This window comes from Oncorhynchus kisutch, linkage group LG16, assembly GCF_002021735.2.
Source record: "Oncorhynchus kisutch isolate 150728-3 linkage group LG16, Okis_V2, whole genome shotgun sequence".
NCBI classification, from domain to species: domain Eukaryota; kingdom Metazoa; phylum Chordata; class Actinopteri; order Salmoniformes; family Salmonidae; genus Oncorhynchus; species Oncorhynchus kisutch.
In genome coordinates this window covers 4,070,377-4,096,305 of record NC_034189.2, presented here as the reverse complement: position 1 = coordinate 4,096,305, position 25,929 = coordinate 4,070,377, and the positions used below count along the sequence as shown (strand labels likewise).

The 25,929-nt window shown below is 36.7% G+C and overlaps 1 protein-coding gene across 1 annotated transcript in view; it reads right to left on the bottom strand.

Annotated features, from left to right (window-relative positions):
* Positions 1-25,929, bottom strand: part of LOC109887027 (serine/threonine-protein kinase DCLK2) — a 73,985-nt gene that overhangs the window by 10,824 nt on the left and 37,232 nt on the right. The window contains 2 exon segments of the mRNA XM_031791616.1: positions 21,626-21,722; positions 24,310-24,387. Of these exon segments, the coding sequence (XP_031647476.1) occupies positions 21,626-21,722; positions 24,310-24,387 (175 nt within the window).

Below are 25,929 nucleotides of genomic sequence, written 5' to 3'. Positions count from 1 at the left end.
TACTGTTGTACCATCTACTGTTATACCATCTACTGTTATACCATCTACTGTTGTACCATCTATCTACTGTTATACCATCTACTGTTATACCATCTAATGTTATACCATCTAATGTTATACCATCTACTGTTATACCATCTAATGTTATACCATCTATCTACTGTTGTACCATCTACTGTTGTAACCATCTACTGTTGTACCATCTACTGTTGTACCATCTACTGTTGTACCATCTACTGTTGTACCATCTACTGTTATACCATCTACTGTTATACCATCTACTGTTGTAACCATCTATCTACTGTTATACCATCTACTGTTATACCATCTAATGTTATACCATCTAATGTTATACCATCTACTGTTATACCATCTAATGTTATACCATCTATCTACTGTTATACCATCTAATGGTATACCATCTAATGTTGTACCATCTATCTACTGTTATGCCATCTATCTACTGTTATACCATCTAATGTTATACCATCTATCTACTGTTATACCATCTAATGTTATACCATCTATCTAATGTTATACCATCTATCTACTGTTATACCATCTATCTAATGTTATAACCATCTATCTAATGTTATACCATCTATCTACTGTTATACCATCTATCTACTGTTATACCAACTATCTAATGTTATACCAACTATCTAATGTTATACCATCTATATACTGTTGTACCATCTATCTAATGTTATACCAACTATCTAATGTTATACCAACTATCTACTGTTATACCAACTATCTAATGTTATACCATCTATCTAATGTTATACCATCTATCTAATGTTATACCATCTATCTAATGTTATACCATCTATCTAATGTTATACCATCTATCTAATGTTATACCATCTATCTAATGTTATACCATCTATCTACTGTTATACCATGTATCTAATGGTATACCATCTAATGTTATACCATCTATCTACTGTTATACCATCTATCTAATGTTATACCATCTATATACTGTTGTACCATCTATCTACTGTTATACCATCTATCTAATGTTATAACCATCTATCTACTGTTATACCATCTATCTAATGTTATACCATCTATCTAATGTTATACCATCTATCTAATGTTATCCATCTATCTACTGTTATACCATCTAATGTTGTACCATCTACTGTTGTACCATCTACTGTTGTACCATCTACTGTTGTACCATCTACTGTTGTACCATCTACTGTTGTACCATCTACTGTTATACCATCTACTGTTGTACCATCTATCTACTGTTATACCATCTACTGTTATAACATCTACTGTTATAACATCTAATGTTATACCATCTAATGTTATACCATCTACTGTTATAGCATCTAATGTTATACCATCTAATGTTATACCATCTACTGTTATACCATCTATCTACTGTTATACCATCTATCTACTGTTATACCATCTAATGTTATACCATCTATCTACTGTTATACCATGTAATGTTATACCATCTATCTACTGTTGTACCATCTAATGTTGTACCATCTATCTAATGTTATACCATCTATCTACTGTTATACCATATATCTACTGTTATACCATCTAATGTTATACCATCTATCTACTGTTATACCATCTATCTACTGTTATACCATCTATCTACACTGTTATACCATCTATCTAATGTTATACCATCTATCTAATGTTATACCATCTATCTACTGTTATACCATCTATCTACTGTTATACCATCTAATTTATTCCATCTATCTAATGTTATACCATCTATCTAATGTTATACCATCTATCTACTGTTATACCATCTATCTAATGTTATACCATCTATCTAATGTTATACCATCTATCTAATGTTATACCATCTATCTACTGTTATACCATCTATCTACTGTTATACCATCTATCTATGTTATACCATCTATCTACTGTTATACATCTACTGTTGTACCATCTACTGTTGTACCATCTACTGTTGTACCATCTATACTGTTGTACCATTATTACTGTTATACTAATGTTATACCATCTACTGTTATACCATCTACTGTTATACCATCTAATGTTATACCATCTACTGTTATATCATCTAATGTTATACCATCTAATGTTATACCATCTACTGTTATACCATCTATCTACTGTTATACCATCTAATGTTATACCATGTATCTAATGGTATACCATCTAATGTTGTACCATCTATCTACTCTTATACCATCTATCTACTGTTATACCATCTAATGTTATACCATGTATCTAATGGTATACCATCTAATGTTGTACCATCTATCTACTCTTATACCATCTATCTACTGTTATACCATCTATCTACACTGTTATACCATCTATCTAATGTTATACCATCTATCTACTGTTATACCATCTATCTACTGTTATACCATCTAATGTTATACCATCTATCTACTGTTATACCATCTATCTACTGTTATACCATCTATCTAATGTTATACCATCTAATTTATACCATCTATCTAATGTTATACCATCTATCTACTGTTGTACCATCTACTGTTGTACCATCTACTGTTGTACCATCTACTGTTGTACCATCTACTGTTGTACCATCTACTGTTATACCATCTACTGTTATACCATCTACTGTTGTACCATCTATCTACTGTTATACCATCTACTGTTATACCATCTAATGTTATACCATCTAATGTTATACCATCTACTGTTATACCATCTAATGTTATACCATCTATCTACTGTTGTACCATCTACTGTTGTACCATCTACTGTTGTACCATCTACTGTTGTACCATCTACTGTTGTACCATCTACTGTTGTACCATCTACTGTTGTACCATCTACTGTTATACCATCTACTGTTATACCATCTACTGTTGTACCATCTATCTACTGTTATACCATCTACTGTTATACCATCTAATGTTATACCATCTAATGTTATACCATCTACTGTTATACCATCTAATGTTATACCATCTATCTACTGTTATACCATCTAATGGTATACCATCTAATGTTGTACCATCTATCTACTGTTATGCCATCTATCTACTGTTATACCATCTAATGTTATACCATCTATCTACTGTTATACCATCTAATGTTATACCATCTATCTAATGTTATACCATCTATCTACTGTTATACCATCTATCTAATGTTATACCATCTATCTAATGTTATACCATCTATCTACTGTTATACCATCTATCTACTGTTATACCAACTATCTAATGTTATACCAACTATCTAATGTTATACCATCTATCTACTGTTATACCATGTATCTAATGGTATACCATCTACTGTTATACCATCTATCTAATGTTATACCATCTATCTAATGTTATACCATCTATCTACTGTTATACCATCTATCTAATGTTATACCATCTATCTAATGTTATACCATCTATCTAATGTTATACCATCTATCTACTGTTATACCATCTAATGTTGTACCATCTACTGTTGTACCATCTACTGTTGTACCATCTATCTACTGTTGTACCATCTACTGTTGTACCATCTACTGTTGTACCATCTACTGTTGTACCATCTACTGTTGTACCATCTACTGTTGTACCATCTATCTACTGTTATACCATCTACTGTTATAACATCTACTGTTATAACATCTAATGTTATACCATCTAATGTTATACCATCTACTGTTATAGCATCTAATGTTATACCATCTAATGTTATACCATCTACTGTTATACCATCTATCTACTGTTATACCATCTATCTACTGTTATACCATCTAATGTTATACCATCTATCTACTGTTATACCATGTAATGTTATACCATCTATCTACTGTTGTACCATCTAATGTTGTACCATCTATCTAATGTTATACCATCTATCTACTGTTATACCATATATCTACTGTTATACCATCTAATGTTATACCATCTATCTACTGTTATACCATCTATCTACTGTTATACCATCTATCTACACTGTTATACCATCTATCTAATGTTATACCATCTATCTAATTGTTATACCATCTATCTACTGTTATACCATCTATCTACTGTTATACCATCTATCTAATGTTATACCATCTATCTACTGTTATACCATCTAATTTATTCCATCTATCTAATGTTATACCATCTATCTAATGTTATACCATCTATCTAATGTTATACCATCTATCTACTGTTGTACCATCTACTGTTGTACATCTACTGTTGTACCATCTACTGTTATACCATCTACTGTTGTACCATCTATCTACTGTTATACCATCTAATGTTATACCATCTACTGTTATACCATCTAATGTTATACCATCTAATGTTATACCATCTACTGTTATACCATCTAATGTTATACCATCTATCTACTGTTATACCATCTAATGGTATACCATCTATTGTTGTACCATCTATCTACTGTTATACCATCTATCTACTGTTATACCATCTATCTACTTTATACCATCTAATGTTATACCATCTATCTACTGTTATACCATCTATCTAATGTTATACCATCTATCTACTGTTATACCATGTAATGTTATACCATCCATCTACTGTTGTACCATCTAATGTTGTACCATCTATCTAATGTTATACCATCTATCTACGGTTATACCATCTAATGTTATACCATCTAATGTTATACATCTATCTACTGTTATACCATCTAATGTTATACCATCTATCTAATGTTATACCATCTATCTACTGTTGTACCATCTAATGTTGTACAATTTATCTACTGTTATACCATCTAATGTTATACCATGTATCTAATGGTATACCATCTATCTACTGTTATACCATCTATGTTATACCATGTATCTAATGGTGTACCATCTAATGTTGTACCATCTATCTACTGTTATACCATCTATCTACTGTTATACCATCTATCTACTGTTATACCATCTATCTACTGTTATACCATCTATCTACTGTTTGGTACCATCTAATGTTGTACCATTTATCTAATGTTATACATCTATCTACTGTTATACCATCTACTGTTATACCATCTAATGTTATACAATCTAATGTTATACCATCTATCTAATGTTATACCATCTATCTACTGTTGTACCATCTAATGTCTGGTACCATTTATCTAATGTTATACAATCTATCTACTGTATACCATCTACTGTTATACCATCTACTGTTATACAAATCTAATGTTATACCATCTACTGTTATAGCATCTAATGTTATACCATCTAATGTTATACCATCTATCTACTGTTATACCATCTAATGCTATACCATCTATCTACTGTTATACCATCTATCTACTGTTATACCATCTAATGTTATACCATCTATCTAATGTTTATACCATCTATCTACTGTTATACCATGTCATGTTATACCATCTATCTACTGTTGTACCATCTAATGTTGTACCATCTATCTAATGTTATACCATCTATCTACTGTTATTACCATCTATCTACTGTATACCATGTAATGTTATACCATCTATCTACTGTTGTACCATCTAATGTTGTACCATCTATCTAATGTTATACCATCTATCTACTGTTATACCATCTATCTACTGTTATACCATCTATCTACTGTTATACCATCTATCTAATGTTATACCATCTATCTTACTGTTGTACCATCTACTGTTGTACCATCTACTGTTGTACCATCTACTGTTGTACCATCTACTGTTGTACCATCTACTGTTGTACCATCTACTGTTGTACCATCTACTGTTATACCATCTACTGTTATACCATCTACTGTTGTACCATCTATCTACTGTTATACCATCTACTGTTATACCATCTAATGTTATACCATCTAATGTTATACCATCTACTGTTATACCATCTAATGTTATACCATCTATCACTGTTGTACCATCTACTGTTGTACCATCTACTGTTGTACCATCTACTGTTGTACCATCTACTGTTGTACCATCTACTGTTGTACCATCTACTGTTGTACATCTACTGTTACCTGTTATACCATCTACTGTTATACCATCTACTGTTGTACCATCTATCTACTGTTATACCATCTACTGTTATACCATCTAATGTTATACCATCTAATGTTATACCATCTACTGTTATACCATCTAATGTTATACCATCTATCTACTGTTATACCATCTAATGGTATACCATCTAATGTTGTACCATCTATCTACTGTTATGCCATCTATCTACTGTTATACCATCTAATGTTATACCATCTATCTACTGTATACCATCTAATGTTATACCATCTATCTAATGTTATACCATCTATCTACTGTTATACCATCTATCTAATGTTATACCATCTATCTAATGTTATACCATCTATCTACTGTTATACCATCTATCTACTGTTATACCAACTATCTAATGTTATACCAACTATCTAATGTTATACCATCTATCTACTGTTATACCATGTATCTAATGGTATACCATCTACTGTTATACCATCTATCTAATGTTATACCATCTATCAAATGTTATACCATCTATCTACTGTTATACCATCTATCTAATGTTATACCATCTATCTAATGTTATACCATCTATCTAATGTTATACCATCTATCTACTGTTATACCATCTAATGTTGTACCATCTACTGTTGTACCATCTACTGTTGTACCATCTATCTACTGTTGTACCATCTACTGTTGTACCATCTACTGTTGTACCATCTACTGTTGTACCATCTACTGTTGTACCATCTACTGTTGTACCATCTATCTACTGTTATACCATCTACTGTTATAACATCTACTGTTATAACATCTAATGTTATACCATCTAATGTTATACCATCTACTGTTATAGCATCTAATGTTATACCATCTAATGTTATACCATCTACTGTTATACCATCTATCTACTGTTATACCATCTATCTACTGTTATACCATCTAATGTTATACCATCTATCTACTGTTATACCATGTATGTTATACCATCTATCTACTGTTGTACCATCTAATGTTGTACCATCTATCTAATGTTATACCATCTATCTACTGTTATACCATATATCTACTGTTATACCATCTAATGTTATACCATCTATCTACTGTTATACCATCTATCTACTGTTATACCATCTATCTACACTGTTATACCATCTATCTAATGTTATACCATCTATCTAATGTTATACCATCTATCTACTGTTATACCATCTATCTACTGTTATACCATCTATCTAATGTTATACCATCTATCTACTGTTGTACCATCTACTGTTGTACCATCTACTGTTGTACCATCTACTGTTGTACCATCTACTGTTATACCATCTACTGTTGTACCATCTATCTACTGTTATACCATCTAATGTTATACCATCTACTGTTATACCATCTAATGTTATACCATCTAATGTTATACCATCTACTGTTATACCATCTAATGTTATACCATCTATCTACTGTTATACCATCTAATGGTATACCATCTATTGTTGTACCATCTATCTACTGTTATAACCATCTATCTACTGTTATACCATCTATCTACTGTTATAGCCATCTAATGTTATACCATCTATCTACTGTTATACCATCTATCTAAATTTATACCATCTATCTACTGTTATACCATGTAATGTTATACCATCCATCTACTGTTGTACCATCTAATGTTGTACCATCTATCTAATGTTATACCATCTATCTACCGTTATACCATCTAATGTTATACCATCTAATGTTATACCATCTATCTACTGTTATAACCATCTAATGTTATACCATCTATCTAATGTTATACCATCTATCTACTGTTGTACCATCTAATGTTGTACAATTTATCTACTGTTATACCATCTAATGTTATACACCATGTATCTAATGGTATACCATCTATCTACTGTTATACCATCTAATGTTATAACCATGTATCTAATGGTGTACCATCTAATGTTGTACCATCTATCTACTGTTATACCATCTATCTTATCTACTGTTATACCATCTATCTACTGTTATACCATCTATCTACTGTTGTACCATCTAATGTTTGTACCATTTATCTAATGTTATACAATCTATCTACCGTTATAACCATCTACTGTTATACCATCTAATGTTATACAATCTAATGTTATACCATCTATCTAATGTTATACCATCTATCTACTGTTGTACCATCTAATGTTGTACCATTTATCTAATGTTATACAATCTATCTACTGTTATACCATCTACTGTTATACCATCTAATGTTATACAATCTAATGTTATACCATCTACTGTTATAGCATCTAATGTTATACCATCTAATGTTATACCATCTATCTACTGTTATACCATCTAATGCTATACCATCTATCTACTGTTATACCATCTATCTACTGTTATACCATCTAATGTTATACCATCTATCTAATGTTATACCATCTATCTACTGTTATACCATGTCATGTTATACCATCTATCTACTGTTGTACCATCTAATGTTGTACCATCTATCTAATGTTATACCATCTATCTACTGTTATACCATGTAATGTTATACCATCTATCTACTGTTGTACCATCTAATGTTGTACCATCTATCTAATGTTATACCATCTATCTACTGTTATACCATCTATCTACTGTTATACCATCTATCTACTGTTATACCATCTATCTACTGTTATACCATCTATCTAATGTTATACCATCTAATGTTATACCATCTATCTAATGTTATACCATCTATCTAATGTTATACCATCTATCTACTGTTATACCATCTATCTACTGTTATACCATCTATCTAATGTTATACCATCTATCTACTGTTGTACCATCTACTGTTGTACCATCTACTGTTGTACCATCTACTGTTGTACCATCTACTGTTATACCATCTACTGTTATACCATCTACTGTTGTACCATCTATCTACTGTTATACCATCTACTGTTATACCATCTAATGTTATACCATCTAATGTTATACCATCTACTGTTATACCATCTAATGGTATACCATCTAATGTTGTACCATCTATCTACTGTTATGCCATCTATCTACTGTTATACCATCTAATGTTATACCATCTATCTACTGTTATACCATCTAATGTTATACCATCTATCTAATGTTATACCATCTATCTACTGTTATACCATCTATCTAATGTTATACCATCTATCTAATGTTATACCATCTATCTACTGTTATACCATCTATCTACTGTTATACCAACTATCTAATGTTATACCACCTATCTAATGTTATACCATCTATCTACTGTTATACCATGTATCTAATGGTATACCATCTAATGTTATACCATCTATCTACTGTTATACCATCTATCTAATGTTATACCATCTATATACTGTTGTACCATCTATCTACTGTTATACCATCTATCTAATGTTATACCATCTATCTACTGTTATACCATCTATCTAATGTTATACCATCTATCTACTGTTATACCATCTATCTACTGTTATACCAACTATCTAATGTTATACCACCTATCTAATGTTATACCATCTATCTACTGTTATACCATGTATCTAATGGTATACCATCTAATGTTATACCATCTATCTACTGTTATACCATCTATCTAATGTTATACCATCTATATACTGTTGTACCATCTATCTACTGTTATACCATCTATCTAATGTTATACCATCTATCTACTGTTATACCATCTATCTAATGTTATACCATCTATCTAATGTTATACCATCTATCTAATGTTATACCATCTATCTAATGTTATACCATCTATCTACTGTTATACCATCTAATGTTGTACCATCTACTGTTGTACCATCTACTGTTGTACCATCTATCTACTGTTGTACCATCTACTGTTGTACCATCTACTGTTGTACCATCTACTGTTATACCATCTACTGTTGTACCATCTATCTACTGTTATACCATCTACTGTTATAACATCTACTGTTATAACATCTAATGTTATACCATCTAATGTTATACCATCTACTGTTATAGCATCTAATGTTATACCATCTAATGTTATACCATCTACTGTTATACCATCTATCTACTGTTATACCATCTATCTACTGTTATACCATCTAATGTTATACCATCTATCTACTGTTGTACCATCTAATGTTGTACCATCTATCTAATGTTATACCATCTATCTACTGTTATACCATATATCTACTGTTATACCATCTAATGTTATACCATCTATCTACTGTTATACCATCTATCTACTGTTATACCATCTATCTACACTGTTATACCATCTATCTAATGTTATACCATCTATCTAATGTTATACCATCTATCTACTGTTATTCCATCTATCTACTGTTATACCATCTATCTAATGTTATACCATCTATCTACTGTTATACCATCTAATTTATTCCATCTATCTAATGTTATACCATCTATCTAATGTTATACCATCTATCTACTGTTATACCATCTATCTACTGTTGTACCATCTACTGTTGTACCATCTACTGTTGTACCATCTACTGTTGTACCATCTACTGTTATACCATCTACTGTTGTACCATCTATCTACTGTTATACCATCTAATGTTATACCATCTACTGTTATACCATCTAATGTTATACCATCTAATGTTATACCATCTACTGTTATACCATCTACTGTTATACCATCTATCTACTGTTATACCATCTAATGGTATACCATCTATCTACTGTTATACCATCTATCTAATGTTATACCATCTATCTACTGTTATACCATGTAATGTTATACCATCCATCTACTGTTGTACCATCTAATGTTGTACCATCTATCTAATGTTATACCATCTATCTACTGTTATACCATCTATCTACTGTTATACCATCTAATGTTATACCATCTAATGTTATACCATCTATCTACTGTTATACCATCTATGTTATACCATCTATCTAATGTTATACCATCTATCTAATGTTATACCATCTATCTAATGTTATACCATCTATCTAATGTTATTACCATCTATCTACTGTTATACCATCTATCTAATGTTATACCATCTACTGTTGTACCATCTACTGTTGTACCATCTACTGTTGTACCATCTACTGTTGTACCATCTATCTACTGTTATACCATCTAATGTTATACCATCTACTGTTATACCATCTACTGTTATACCATCTAATGTTATACCATCTACTGTTATATCATCTAATGTTATACCATCTAATGTTATACCATCTACTGTTATACCATCTATCTACTGTTATACCATCTAATGTTATACCATGTATCTAATGGTATACCATCTAATGTTGTACCATCTATCTACTCTTATACCATCTATCTACTGTTATACCATCTAATGTTATACCATGTATCTAATGGTATACCATCTAATGTTGTACCATCTATCTACTCTTATACCATCTATCTACTGTTATACCATCTATCTACACTGTTATACCATCTATCTAATGTTATACCATCTATCTACTGTTATACCATCTATCTACTGTTATACCATCTAATGTTATACCATCTATCTACTGTTATACCATCTATCTACTGTTATACCATCTATCTAATGTTATACCATCTAATTTATACCATCTATCTAATGTTATACCATCTATCTACTGTTGTACCATCTACTGTTGTACCATCTACTGTTGTACCATCTACTGTTGTACCATCTACTGTTGTACCATCTACTGTTATACCATCTACTGTTATACCATCTACTGTTGTACCATCTATCTACTGTTATACCATCTACTGTTATACCATCTAATGTTATACCATCTAATGTTATACCATCTACTGTTATACCATCTAATGTTATACCATCTATCTACTGTTGTACCATCTACTGTTGTACCATCTACTGTTGTACCATCTACTGTTGTACCATCTACTGTTGTACCATCTACTGTTGTACCATCTACTGTTATACCATCTACTGTTATACCATCTACTGTTGTACCATCTATCTACTGTTATACCATCTACTGTTATACCATCTAATGTTATACCATCTAATGTTATACCATCTACTGTTATACCATCTAATGTTATACCATCTATCTACTGTTATACCATCTAATGGTATACCATCTAATGTTGTACCATCTATCTACTGTTATGCCATCTATCTACTGTTATACCATCTAATGTTATACCATCTATCTACTGTTATACCATCTAATGTTATACCATCTATCTAATGTTATACCATCTATCTACTGTTATACCATCTATCTAATGTTATACCATCTATCTAATGTTATACCATCTATCTACTGTTATACCATCTATCTACTGTTATACCAACTATCTAATGTTATACCAACTATCTAATGTTATACCATCTATATACTGTTGTACCATCTATCTAATGTTATACCAACTATCTACTGTTATACCAACTATCTAATGTTATACCATCTATCTAATGTTATACCATCTATCTAATGTTATACCATCTATCTAATGTTATACCATCTATCTAATGTTATACCATCTATCTACTGTTATACCATGTATCTAATGGTATACCATCTAATGTTATACCATCTATCTACTGTTATACCATCTATCTAATGTTATACCATCTATATACTGTTGTACCATCTATCTACTGTTATACCATCTATCTACTGTTATACCATCTATCTACTGTTATACCATCTATCTAATGTTATACCATCTATCTAATGTTATACCATCTATCTAATGTTATACCATCTATCTAATGTTGTACCATCTAATGTTGTACCATCTACTGTTGTACCATCTACTGTTGTACCATCTATCTACTGTTGTACCATCTACTGTTGTACCATCTACTGTTGTACCATCTACTGTTGTACCATCTACTGTTGTACCATCTACTGTTGTACCATCTACTGTTATACCATCTACTGTTGTACCATCTATCTACTGTTATACCATCTACTGTTATAACATCTACTGTTATAACATCTAATGTTATACCATCTAATGTTATACCATCTACTGTTATAGCATCTAATGTTATACCATCTAATGTTATACCATCTACTGTTATACCATCTATCTACTGTTATACCATCTATCTACTGTTATACCATCTAATGTTATACCATCTATCTACTGTTATACCATGTAATGTTATACCATCTATCTACTGTTGTACCATCTAATGTTGTACCATCTATCTAATGTTATACCATCTATCTACTGTTATACATATATCTACTGTTATACCATCTAATGTTATACCATCTATCTACTGTTATACCATCTATCTACTGTTATACCATCTATCTACACTGTTATACCATCTATCTAATGTTATACCATCTATCTAATGTTATACCATCTATCTACTGTTATACCATCTATCTACTGTTATACCATCTATCTAATGTTATACCATCTATCTACTGTTATACCATCTAATTTATTCCATCTATCTAATGTTATACCATCTATCTAATGTTATACCATCTATCTACTGTTATACCATCTATCTACTGTTGTACCATCTACTGTTGTACCATCTACTGTTGTACCATCTACTGTTGTACCATCTACTGTTATACCATCTACTGTTGTACCATCTATCTACTGTTATACCATCTAATGTTATACCATCTACTGTTATACCATCTAATGTTATACCATCTAATGTTATACCATCTACTGTTATACCATCTAATGTTATACCATCTATCTACTGTTATACCATCTAATGGTATACCATCTATTGTTGTACCATCTATCTACTGTTATACCATCTATCTACTGTTATACCATCTATCTACTGTTATACCATCTAATGTTATACCATCTATCTACTGTTATACCATCTATCTAATGTTATACCATCTATCTACTGTTATACCATGTAATGTTATACCATCCATCTACTGTTGTACCATCTAATGTTGTACCATCTATCTAATGTTATACCATCTATCTACTGTTATACCATCTATCTACTGTTATACCATCTAATGTTATACCATCTAATGTTATACCATCTATCTACTGTTATACCATCTAATGTTATACCATCTATCTAATGTTATACCATCTATCTAATGTTATACCATCTATCTAATGTTATACCATCTATCTAATGTTATACCATCTATCTACTGTTATACCATCTATCTAATGTTATACCATCTATCTACTGTTATACCATCTATCTACTGTTATACCATCTAATGTTATACCATCTAATGTTATACCATCTATCTACTGTTATACCATCTAATGTTATACCATCTATCTACTGTTATACCATCTATATACTGTTGTACCATCTATCTACTGTTATATCATCTAATGTTATACCATCTATCTAATGTTATACCATCTATCTACTGTTATACCATCTATCTAATGTTATACCATCTATCTACTGTTATACCATCTATCTACTGTTGTACCATCTACTGTTGTACCATCTACTGTTGTACCATCTACTGTTGTACCATCTACTGTATACCATCTAATGTTATACCATCTAATGTTATACCATCTAATGTTATACCATCTAATGTTATACCATCTATCTACTGTTATACCATCTATCTACTGTTATACCAACTATCTAATGTTATACCAACTATCTAATGTTATACCAACTATCTACTGTTATACCATCTATCTACTGTTATACCATCTATCTACTGTTATACCATCTATCTACTGTTATACCATCTATCTACTGTTATACCATCTATCTAATGTTATACCATCTATCTAATGTTATACCATCTATCTAATGTTATACCATCTATCTAATGTTATACCATCTATCTACTGTTATACCATCTATCTACTGTTATACCATCTATCTACTGTTATACCATCTATCTACTGTTGTACCATCTAATGTTATACCATCTATCTACTGTTATACCATCTATCTAATGTTGTACCATCTACTGTTGTACCATCTACTGTTGTACCATCTACTGTTGTACCATCTACTGTTGTACCATCTACTGTTATACCATCTACTGTTGTACCATCTATCTACTGTTATACCATCTACTGTTATAACATCTACTGTTATAACATCTAATGTTATACCATCTAATGTTATACCATCTACTGTTATAGCATCTAATGTTATACCATCTAATGTTATACCATCTACTGTTATACCATCTATCTACTGTTATACCATCTATCTACTGTTATACCATCTAATGTTATACCATCTATCTACTGTTATACCATGTAATGTTATACCATCTATCTACTGTTGTACCATCTAATGTTGTACCATCTATCTAATGTTATACATCTATCTACTGTTATACCATATATCTACTGTTATACCATCTAATGTTATACCATCTATCTACTGTTATACCATCTATCTACTGTTATACCATCTATCTACACTGTTATACCATCTATCTAATGTTATACCATCTATCTAATGTTATACCATCTATCTACTGTTATACCATCTATCTACTGTTATACCATCTATCTAATGTTATACCATCTATCTACTGTTATACCATCTAATTTATTCCATCTATCTAATGTTATACCATCTATCTAATGTTATACCATCTATCTACTGTTATACCATCTATCTACTGTTGTACCATCTACTGTTGTACCATCTACTGTTGTACCATCTACTGTTGTACCATCTACTGTTATACCATCTACTGTTGTACCATCTATCTACTGTTATACCATCTAATGTTATACCATCTACTGTTATACCATCTAATGTTATACCATCTAATGTTATACCATCTACTGTTATACCATCTAATGTTATACCATCTATCTACTGTTATACCATCTAATGGTATACCATCTATTGTTGTACCATCTATCTACTGTTATACCATCTATCTACTGTTATACCATCTATCTACTGTTATACCATCTAATGTTATACCATCTATCTACTGTTATACCATCTATCTAATGTTATACCATCTATCTACTGTTATACCATGTAATGTTATACCATCCATCTACTGTTGTACCATCTAATGTTGTACCATCTATCTAATGTTATACCATCTATCTACTGTTATACCATCTATCTACTGTTATACCATCTAATGTTATACCATCTAATGTTATACCATCTATCTACTGTTATACCATCTAATGTTATACCATCTATCTAATGTTATACCATCTATCTAATGTTATACCATCTATCTAATGTTATACCATCTATCTAATGTTATACCATCTATCTACTGTTATACCATCTATCTAATGTTATACCATCTATCTACTGTTATACCATCTATCTACTGTTATACCATCTAATGTTATACCATCTAATGTTATACCATCTATCTACTGTTATACCATCTAATGTTATACCATCTATCTACTGTTATACCATCTATATACTGTTGTACCATCTATCTACTGTTATATCATCTAATGTTATACCATCTATCTAATGTTATACCATCTATCTACTGTTATACCATCTATCTAATGTTATACCATCTATCTACTGTTATACCATCTATCTACTGTTGTACCATCTACTGTTGTACCATCTACTGTTGTACCATCTACTGTTGTACCATCTACTGTTATACCATCTAATGTTATACCATCTAATGTTATACCATCTAATGTTATACCATCTAATGTTATACCATCTATCTACTGTTATACCATCTATCTACTGTTATACCAACTATCTAATGTTATACCAACTATCTAATGTTATACCAACTATCTACTGTTATACCATCTATCTACTGTTATACCATCTATCTACTGTTATACCATCTATCTACTGTTATACCATCTATCTACTGTTATACCATCTATCTAATGTTATACCATCTATCTAATGTTATACCATCTATCTAATGTTATACCATCTATCTAATGTTATACCATCTATCTACTGTTATACCATCTATCTACTGTTATACCATCTATCTACTGTTATACCATCTATCTACTGTTGTACCATCTAATGTTATACCATCTATCTACTGTTATACCATCTATCTAATGTTATACCATCTATCTAATGTTATACCATCTATCTAATGTTATACCATCTATCTAATGTTATACCAACTATCTAATGTTGTACCATCTATCTAATGTTATACCATCTATCTAATGTTATACCATCTATCTAATGTTATACCATCTATCTACTGTTATACCATCTAATTTATACCATCTATCTAATGTTATACCATCTATCTACTGTTATACCATCTATCTACTGTTATACCATCTATCTACTGTTGTACCATCTACTGTTGTACCATCTACTGTTGTACCATCTACTGTTATACCATCTAATGTTATACCATCTAATGTTATACCATCTACTGTTATACCATCTATCTAATGTTATACCATCTACTGCTATACCATCTAATGTTATACCATCTATCTACTGTTATACCAACTATCTAATGTTATACCAACTATCTAATGTTATACCATCTATCTAATGTTATACCAACTATCTAATGTTATACCAACTATCTACTGTTATACCATCTATCTACTGTTATACCATCTATCTACTGTTATACCATCTATCTAATGTAATACCATCTATCTAATGTTATACCATCTATCTAATGTTATACCATCTATCTAATGTTATACCATCTATCTACTGTTATACCATCTAATGTTATACCATCTACTGTTATACCATCTATCTACTGTTATACCATCTATCTACTGTTATACCATCTAATGTTATACCATCTATCTAATGTTATACCATCTATCTACTGTTATACCATGTAATGTTATACCATCTATCTACTGTTGTACCATCTAACGTGACATGGTGTGATGAAAGAAACATACAGGAACTCAAATCCTTCTGTTCACCTGATTTAGAATTCCTCACAATCAAATGTAGACCGCATTATCTACCAAGAGAATTCTCTTCGATTATAATCACAGCCGTATATATCCCCCCCCAAGCAGACACATCGATGGCTCTGAACGAACTTTATTTAACTTTCTGCAAACTGGAAACGATTTATCCGGAGGCTGCATTCATTGTAGCTGGGGATTTTAACAAGGCTAATCTGAAAACAAGACTCCCTAAATTTTATCAGCATATCGATTGCGCAACCAGGGGTGGAAAGACCCTGGATCATTGTTACTCTAACTTCCGCGATGCATATAAGGCCCTGCCCCGCCCCCCTTTCGGTAAAGCTGACCACGACTCCATTTTGTTGATCCCTGCCTACAGACAGAAACTAAAACAAGAAGCTCCCACGCTGAGGTCTGTCCAACGCTGGTCTGACCAAGCTGACTCCACACTCCAAGACTGCTTCCATCACGTGGACTGGGAGATGTTTCGTATTGCGTCAGACAACAACATTGACGAATACGCTGATTCGGTGTGCGAGTTCATTAGAACGTACGTTGAAGATGTCATTCCCATAGCAACGATTAAAACATTCCCTAACCAGCAACCGTGGATTGATGGCAGCATTCGTGTGAAACTGAAGGCGCGAACCACTGCTTTTAATCAGGGCAAGGTGTCTGGTAACATGACTGAATACAAACAGTGCAGCTATTCCCTCCGCAAGGCTATCAAACAAGCTAAGCGCCAGTACAGAGACAAAGTAGAATCTCAATTCAACGGCTCAGACACAAGAGGCATGTGGCAGGGTCTACAGTCAATCACGGACTACAGGAAGAAACCCAGCCTAGTCACGGACCAGGATGTCTTGCTCCCAGGCAGACTAAATAACTTTTTTGCCCGCTTTGAGGACATTACAGTGCCACTGACACGGCCTGCAACGAAAACATGCGGTCTCTCCTTTACTGCAGCTGAAGTGAGTAAGACATTTAAACGTGTTAACCCTCGCAAGGCTGCAGGCCCAGACGGCATCCCCAGCCGCGCCCTCAGAGCATGCGCAGACCAGCTGGCCGGTGTGTTTACGGACATATTCAATCAATCCCTATACCAGTCTGCTGTTCCCACATGCTTCAAGAGGGCCACCATTGTTCCTGTTCCCAAGAAAGCTAAGGTAACTGAGCTAAACGACTACCGCCCCGTAGCACTCACATCCGTCATCATGAAGTGCTTTGAGAGACTAGTCAAGGACCATATCACCTCCACCCTACCTGACACCCTAGACCCACTCCAATTTGCTTACCGCCCAAATAGGTGGTAAGTTGTACCATCTATCTACTGTTATACCATCTATCTACTGTTATACCATCTATCTACTGTTATACCATCTATCTACTGTTATACCATCTAATGTTATACCATCTACTGTTATAGCATCTAATGTTATACCATCTAATGTTATACCATCTACTGTTATACCATCTATCTACTGTTATACCATCTATCTACTGTTATACCATCTAATGTTATACCATCTATCTACTGTTATACCATGTAATGTTATACCATCTATCTACTGTTATACCATCTATCTACTGTTATACCATCTATCTACTGTTATACCATCTATCTACTGTTATACCATCTATCTACTGTTATACCATCTATCTACTGTTATACCATCTATCTACTGTTATACCATCTAATGTTATACCATCTAATGTTATACCATCTACTGTTATACCATCTATCTACTGTTATACCATCTATCTACTGTTATACCATCTAATGTTATACCATCTATCTAATGTTATACCATCTATCTACTGTTATACCATCTATCTACTGTTATACCATCTATCTACTGTTATACCATCTATCTACTGTTATACCATCTATCTACTGTTATACCATCTAATGTTATACCATCTAATGTTATACCATCTACTGTTATACCATCTATCTACTGTTATACCATCTATCTACTGTTATACCATCTAATGTTATACCATCTATCTACTGTTATACCATCTATCTACTGTTATACCATGTAATGTTATACCATCTATCTACTGTTATACCATCTATCTACTGTTATACCATCTATCTACTGTTATACCATCTATCTACTGTTATACCATCTATCTACTGTTATACCATCTATCTAATGTTATACCATCTAATGTTATACCATCTATCTAATGTTATACCATCTATCTAATGTTATACCATCTAATGTTATACCATCTATCTACTGTTATACCATCTATCTAATGGTATACCATCTAATGTTGTACCATCTATCTACTGTTATACCATCTATCTAATGTTATACCATCTAATGTTATACCATATATCTACTGTTATACCATCTTTCTCTCTAACCCCCAGGCTCCTACCTCTCTCTAACCCCCAAGCTCCTACCTCTCTCTAACCCCCAGGCTCCTACCTCTCCCTAACCCCCAGGATCCTACCTCTCCCTAACCCCCAGGCTCCTACCTCTCTCTAACCCCCAGGCTCCTACCTCTCTCTAACCCCCAGGCTCCTACCTCTCTCTAACCCCCAGGCTCCTACCTCTCTCTAACCCCCAGGCTCCTACCTCTCTCTAACCCCCAGGCTCCTACGTCTCTCTAACCCCCAGGCTCCTACCTCTCTCTAACCCCCAGGCTCCTACCTCTCTCTAACCCCCAGGCTCCTACCTCTCTCTAACCCCCAGGCTCCTACCTCTCTCTAACCCCCAGGCTCCTACCTCTCTCTAACCCCCAGGCTCCTACCTCTCTCTAACCCCCAGGCTCCTACCTCTCTCTAACCCCCAGGCTCCTACCTCTCTCTAACCCCCAGGCTCCTACCTCTCTCTAACCCCCAGGCTCCTACCTCTCCCTAACCCCCAGGCTCCTACCTCTCTCTAATCCCCAGGCTCCTACCTCTCCCTAACCCCCAGGCTCCTACCTCTCCCTAACCCCCAGGCTCCTACCTCTCCCTAACCCCCAGGCTCCTACCTCTCTCTAACCCCCAGGCTCCTACCTCTCTCTAATCCCCAGGCTCCTACCTCTCCCTAACCCCCAGGCTCTTGCCTCTCCCTAACCCCCAGGCTCCTACCTCTCTCTAATCCCCAGGCTCCTACCTCTCCCTAACCCCCAGGCTCTTGCCTCTCTCTAATCCCCAGGCTCCTACCTCTCTCTAACCCCCAGGCTCCTACCTCTCTCTAATCCCCAGGGTCCTACCTCTCTCTAACCCCCAGGCTCCTACCTCTCTCTAATCCCCAGGCTCCTACCTCTCTCTAACCCCCAGGCTCCTACCTCTCTCTAACCCCCAGGCTCCTACCTCTCTCTAACCCCCAGGCTCCTACCTCTCTCTAACCCCCAGGCTCCTACCTCTCTCTAACCCCCAGGCTCCTACCTCTCTCTAACCCCCAGGCTCCTACCTCTCCCTAACCCCCAGGCTCATACCTCTCTCTAATCCCCAGGCTCCTACCTCTCCCTAACCCCCAGGCTCCTACCTCTCTCTAACCCCCAGGCTCCTACCTCTCTCTAATCCCCAGGCTCCTGCCTCTCCCTAACCCCCAGGCTCTTGCCTCTCTCTAACCCCCAGGCTCCTACCTCTCTCTAATCCCCAGGCTCCTACCTCTCCCTAACCCCCAGGCTCCTCCCTAACCCCCAGGCTCCTACCTCTCTCTAACCCCCAGGCTCCTCCCTAACCCCCAGGCTCCTCTCTAACCCCCAGGCTCCTCCCTAACCCCCAGGCTCCTCCCTAACCCCCAGGCTCCTACCTCTCTCTAACCCCCAGGCTCGTACCTCTCTCTAACCCCCAGGCTCCTCCCTAACCCCCAGGCTCCTCTCTAACCCCCAGGCTCCTACCTTGGCCGGCAGGCTGACTGTGTCCCAGTCTGGGGAAGGGAATTCCAACTCCCCCTTGAGTATCTGGTCAAACAACTCCTCCTGGATGTTATTCTCACTGTAGGAGAGGAGTGAAACTGAGTATACTGGGTCCTATTGTTTAAACCAGTGAACGTACAGGTGAACGTACAGGTGAACGTACTGGTGAACGTACAGGGGAACGTACAGGTGAACGTACAGGTGAACGTACAGGTGAACGTACCGGTTGAACGTACAGGTGAACGTACAGGTGAACGTACAGGTGAACGTACTGATGAACGTACAGGGGAACTTACAGGTGAACGTACAGGGGAACGTACAGGTTAACGTACAGGTTAACGTACAGGGGAACGTACAGGGGAACGTACAGGGGAACGTACTGGTGAACGTACAGGCGAACGTGTACAGGTGAACGTACAGGGGAACGTACAGGGGAACGTACAGGGGAACGTACAGGTGAACGTGTACAGGTGAACGTACAGGGGAACGTACAGGGGAACGTACAGGTGAACGTACAGGTGAACGTGTACAGGTGAACGTACAGGTGAACGTGTACAGGTGAACGTACAGGGGAACGTACAGGTGAACGTGTACAGGTGAACGTGTACAGGGGAACGTACAGGTGAACGTGTACAGGGGAACGTGTACAGGGGAACGTGTACAGGGGAACGTACAGGGGAACGTACAGGGGAACGTACAGGGGAACGTACAGGTGAACGTGTACAGGTGAACGTGTACAGGTGAACGTGTACAGGTGAACGTGTACAGGTGAACGTACAGGTGAAAGTACAGGTGAACGTACTGGTGAACGTACTGGTGAACGTACAGGTGAACGTGTACAGGGGAACGTACAGGTGAACGTGTACAGGGGAACGTACTGGTGAACGTACTAGTGAACGTGTACAGGTGAACGTACAGGTGAACGTGTACAGGTGAACGTACTGGTGAACGTACAGGTGAACGTACTAGTGAACGTGTACAGGTGAACGTACAGGTGAACGTACTGGTGAACGTACAGGTGAACGTACTGGTGAACGTACTGGTGAACGTACAGGTGAACGTACAGGTGAACGTGTACAGGTGAACGTGTACAGGTGAACGTGTACAGGTGAACGTGTACAGGTGAACGTACAGGTAAACGTGTACAGGTGAACGTACTGGTGAACGTACTGGTGAACGTACAGGTGAACGTACTAGTGAACGTGTACAGGTGAACGTGTACAGGTGAACGTACTAGTGAACGTACTAGTGAACGTACAGGTGAACGTACAGGTGAACGTACTGGTGAACGTACAGGTGAACATGTACTGGTGAACATGTACAGGTGAACATGTACAGGTGAACGTGTACAGGTGAACGTGTACAGGTGAACGTGTACAGGTGAACGTGTACAGGTGAACGTGTACAGGTGAACGTGTACAGGTGAACATGTACAGGTGAACGTGTACAGGTGAACATGTACAGGTGAACGTGTACAGGTGAACGTACAGGTGAACGTGTACTAGTGAACGTGTACAGGTGAACGTACAGGTGAACGTGTACAGGTGAACGTACTGGTGAACGTACTGGTGAACGTACAGGTGAACGTGTACAGGTGAACGTGTACAGGTGAACGTACAGGTGAACGTACTAGTGAACGTACAGGTGAACGTACTGGTGAACGTACAGGTGAACGTACTGGTGAACGTACAGGTGAACGTGTACAGGTGAACGTGTACAGGTGAACGTACAGGTAAACGTGTACAGGTGAACGTACTGGTGAACGTACAGGTGAACGTACTAGTGAACGTGTACAGGTGAACGTACAGGTGAACGTGTACAGGTGAACGTGTACAGGTGAACGTGTACAGGTGAACGTACTAGTGAACGTACTGGTGAACGTACTAGTGAACGTACAGGTGAACGTACTGGTGAACGTACAGGTGAACGTACTGGTGAACATGTACAGGTGAACGTGTACAGGTGAACGTGTACAGGTGAACGTGTACAGGTGAACGTGTACAGGTGAACATGTACAGGTGAACATGTACAGGTGAACGTGTACAGGTGAACGTACAGGTGAACGTGTACAGGTGAACGTGTACAGGTGAACGTGTACAGGTGAACGTGTACAGGTGAACGTACAGGTGAACGTGTACAGGTGAACGTGTACAGGTGAACGTGTACAGGTGAACGTACAGGTGAACGTACAGGTGAACGTACAGGTGAACGTGTACAGGTGAACGTACAGGTGACCGTGTACAGGTGAACGTACAGGTGAACGTACAGGTGAACGTGTACAGGTGAACGTGTACAGGTGAACGTGTACAGGTGAACGTGTACAGGTGAACGTACTGGTGAACGTGTACAGGTGAACGTGTACAGGTGAACGTATAGGTGAACGTACTGGTGAACGTGTACTGGCGAACGTGTACAGGTTAACGTACTGGTTAACGTGTACAGGTGAACGTACTGGTGAACGTACTGGTGAACGTGTACTGGTGAACGTCCTGCTGAACGTGTACAGGTGAACGTGTACTGGTGAACGTGTACAGGTGAACGTGTACAGGTGAACGTACAGGTGAACGTACAGGTGAACGTACAGGTGAACGTACTGGTGAACGTACTGGTGAACGTACAGGTGAACGTACAGGTGAACGTACACAGGTGAACGTACTGGAACTCACCTGCGGAACGGGGGGAACCCACACAATAGAATGTAGGTGATAACACCTGCAGCCCAGATATCCACCTTCAGACCGTACCTAGCAACACACACAGGGAAGTTGACAACCTCAATATTCTACATTTTAGTCACATAGAAGATGGTTTTATCTGAATCAGTACCTAGGCTTGAGAAGACAATTCAATTGGACGATATCTCCCAGGATCCTTCAATTCAAAGTCCCAGTAAACCAGCTCTGCAAAATGTTATAATGTGAAAATACGGAGTTTCTCAGAGCAACTATCTTCATTACTGCCGTTACGCATGGTGCTGCTGGAGCGGCCGACCCGTCGTGCTGCTGGAGTGGCCGACCCGTCGTGCTGCTGGATCGGCCGACCCGTCGTGCTGCTGGAGTGGCCGACCCGTCGTGCTGCTGGAGTGGCCGACCCGTCGTGCTGCTGGAGTGGCCGACCCGTCGTGCTGCTGGATCGGGCCGACCCGTCGTGATGCTGGATCTGGCCGACCCGTCGTGATGCTGGATCGGTCCGACCTGTTGTGCTGCTGGATCGGGCCGACCCGTCGTGGTGCTGGATCGGGCCGACCCGTCGTGGTGCTGGATCGGGCCGACCCGTCGTGGTGCTGGATCGGGCCGACCCGTCGTGGTGCTGGATCGGGCCGACCCGTCGTGATGCTGGATCGGGCCGACCTGTCGTTACGCATGGTGCTGCTGCAGGATCATGGTATGTACTTCCACAAACGTCTAAATAAAAATGATCTATTGTTTTTGACCAAGTGCGAATGCGCCAAATCCCTATTCTGCACCTCCAATAAAATGACCCCATTACTGTCAAGTACAGGTCAGCTGATCAACAGCACCATGCGTAGCGGCAGTAATGACGAGTAACGAACCACATCGTTGACAACGTTTACAGAGCTGTTTCATGGGACTTTGAATTGAAGGATCCTGGGAGATATCGTCATATTCACGGTCTCCTATTGGTTAATCCAGAATGACTTACAGTTTCTTCATTCAAGGTGGAAAATAAAATACTACACTCACAAAAGGTGTGAAGTATATCAGCACATTCTTATTTTATGAACAACAACAACAGCAACAACCTGTGGAAAAGTTGCAGACGAGAGGAGAGGGTTTTTTTAGGTGTGAGGAAAGAGCTAAGAGAAGTGGACACACACAAACACACACCTCTTATCAGGTCTCCGAGATGGTATCTACACACACAAACACACACCTCTTATCAGGTCTCCGAGATGGTCTCTACACACACAAACACACACTCCTCTTATCAGGTCTCCGAGATGGTCTCTACACACACAAACACACACTCCTCTTATCAGGTCTCCGAGATGGTCTCTACACACACAAACACACACTCCTCTTATCAGGTCTCCGAGATGGTCTCTACACACACAAACACACACTCCTCTTATCAGGTCTCCGAGATGGTCTCTACACACACAAACACACACTCCTCTTATCAGGTCTCCGAGATGGTCTCTACACACACAAACACACACTCCTCTTATCAGGTCTCCGAGATGGTCTCTACACACACACACACACACACTCCTCTTATCAGGTCTCCGAGATGGTCTCTACACACACACACACACACACTCCTCT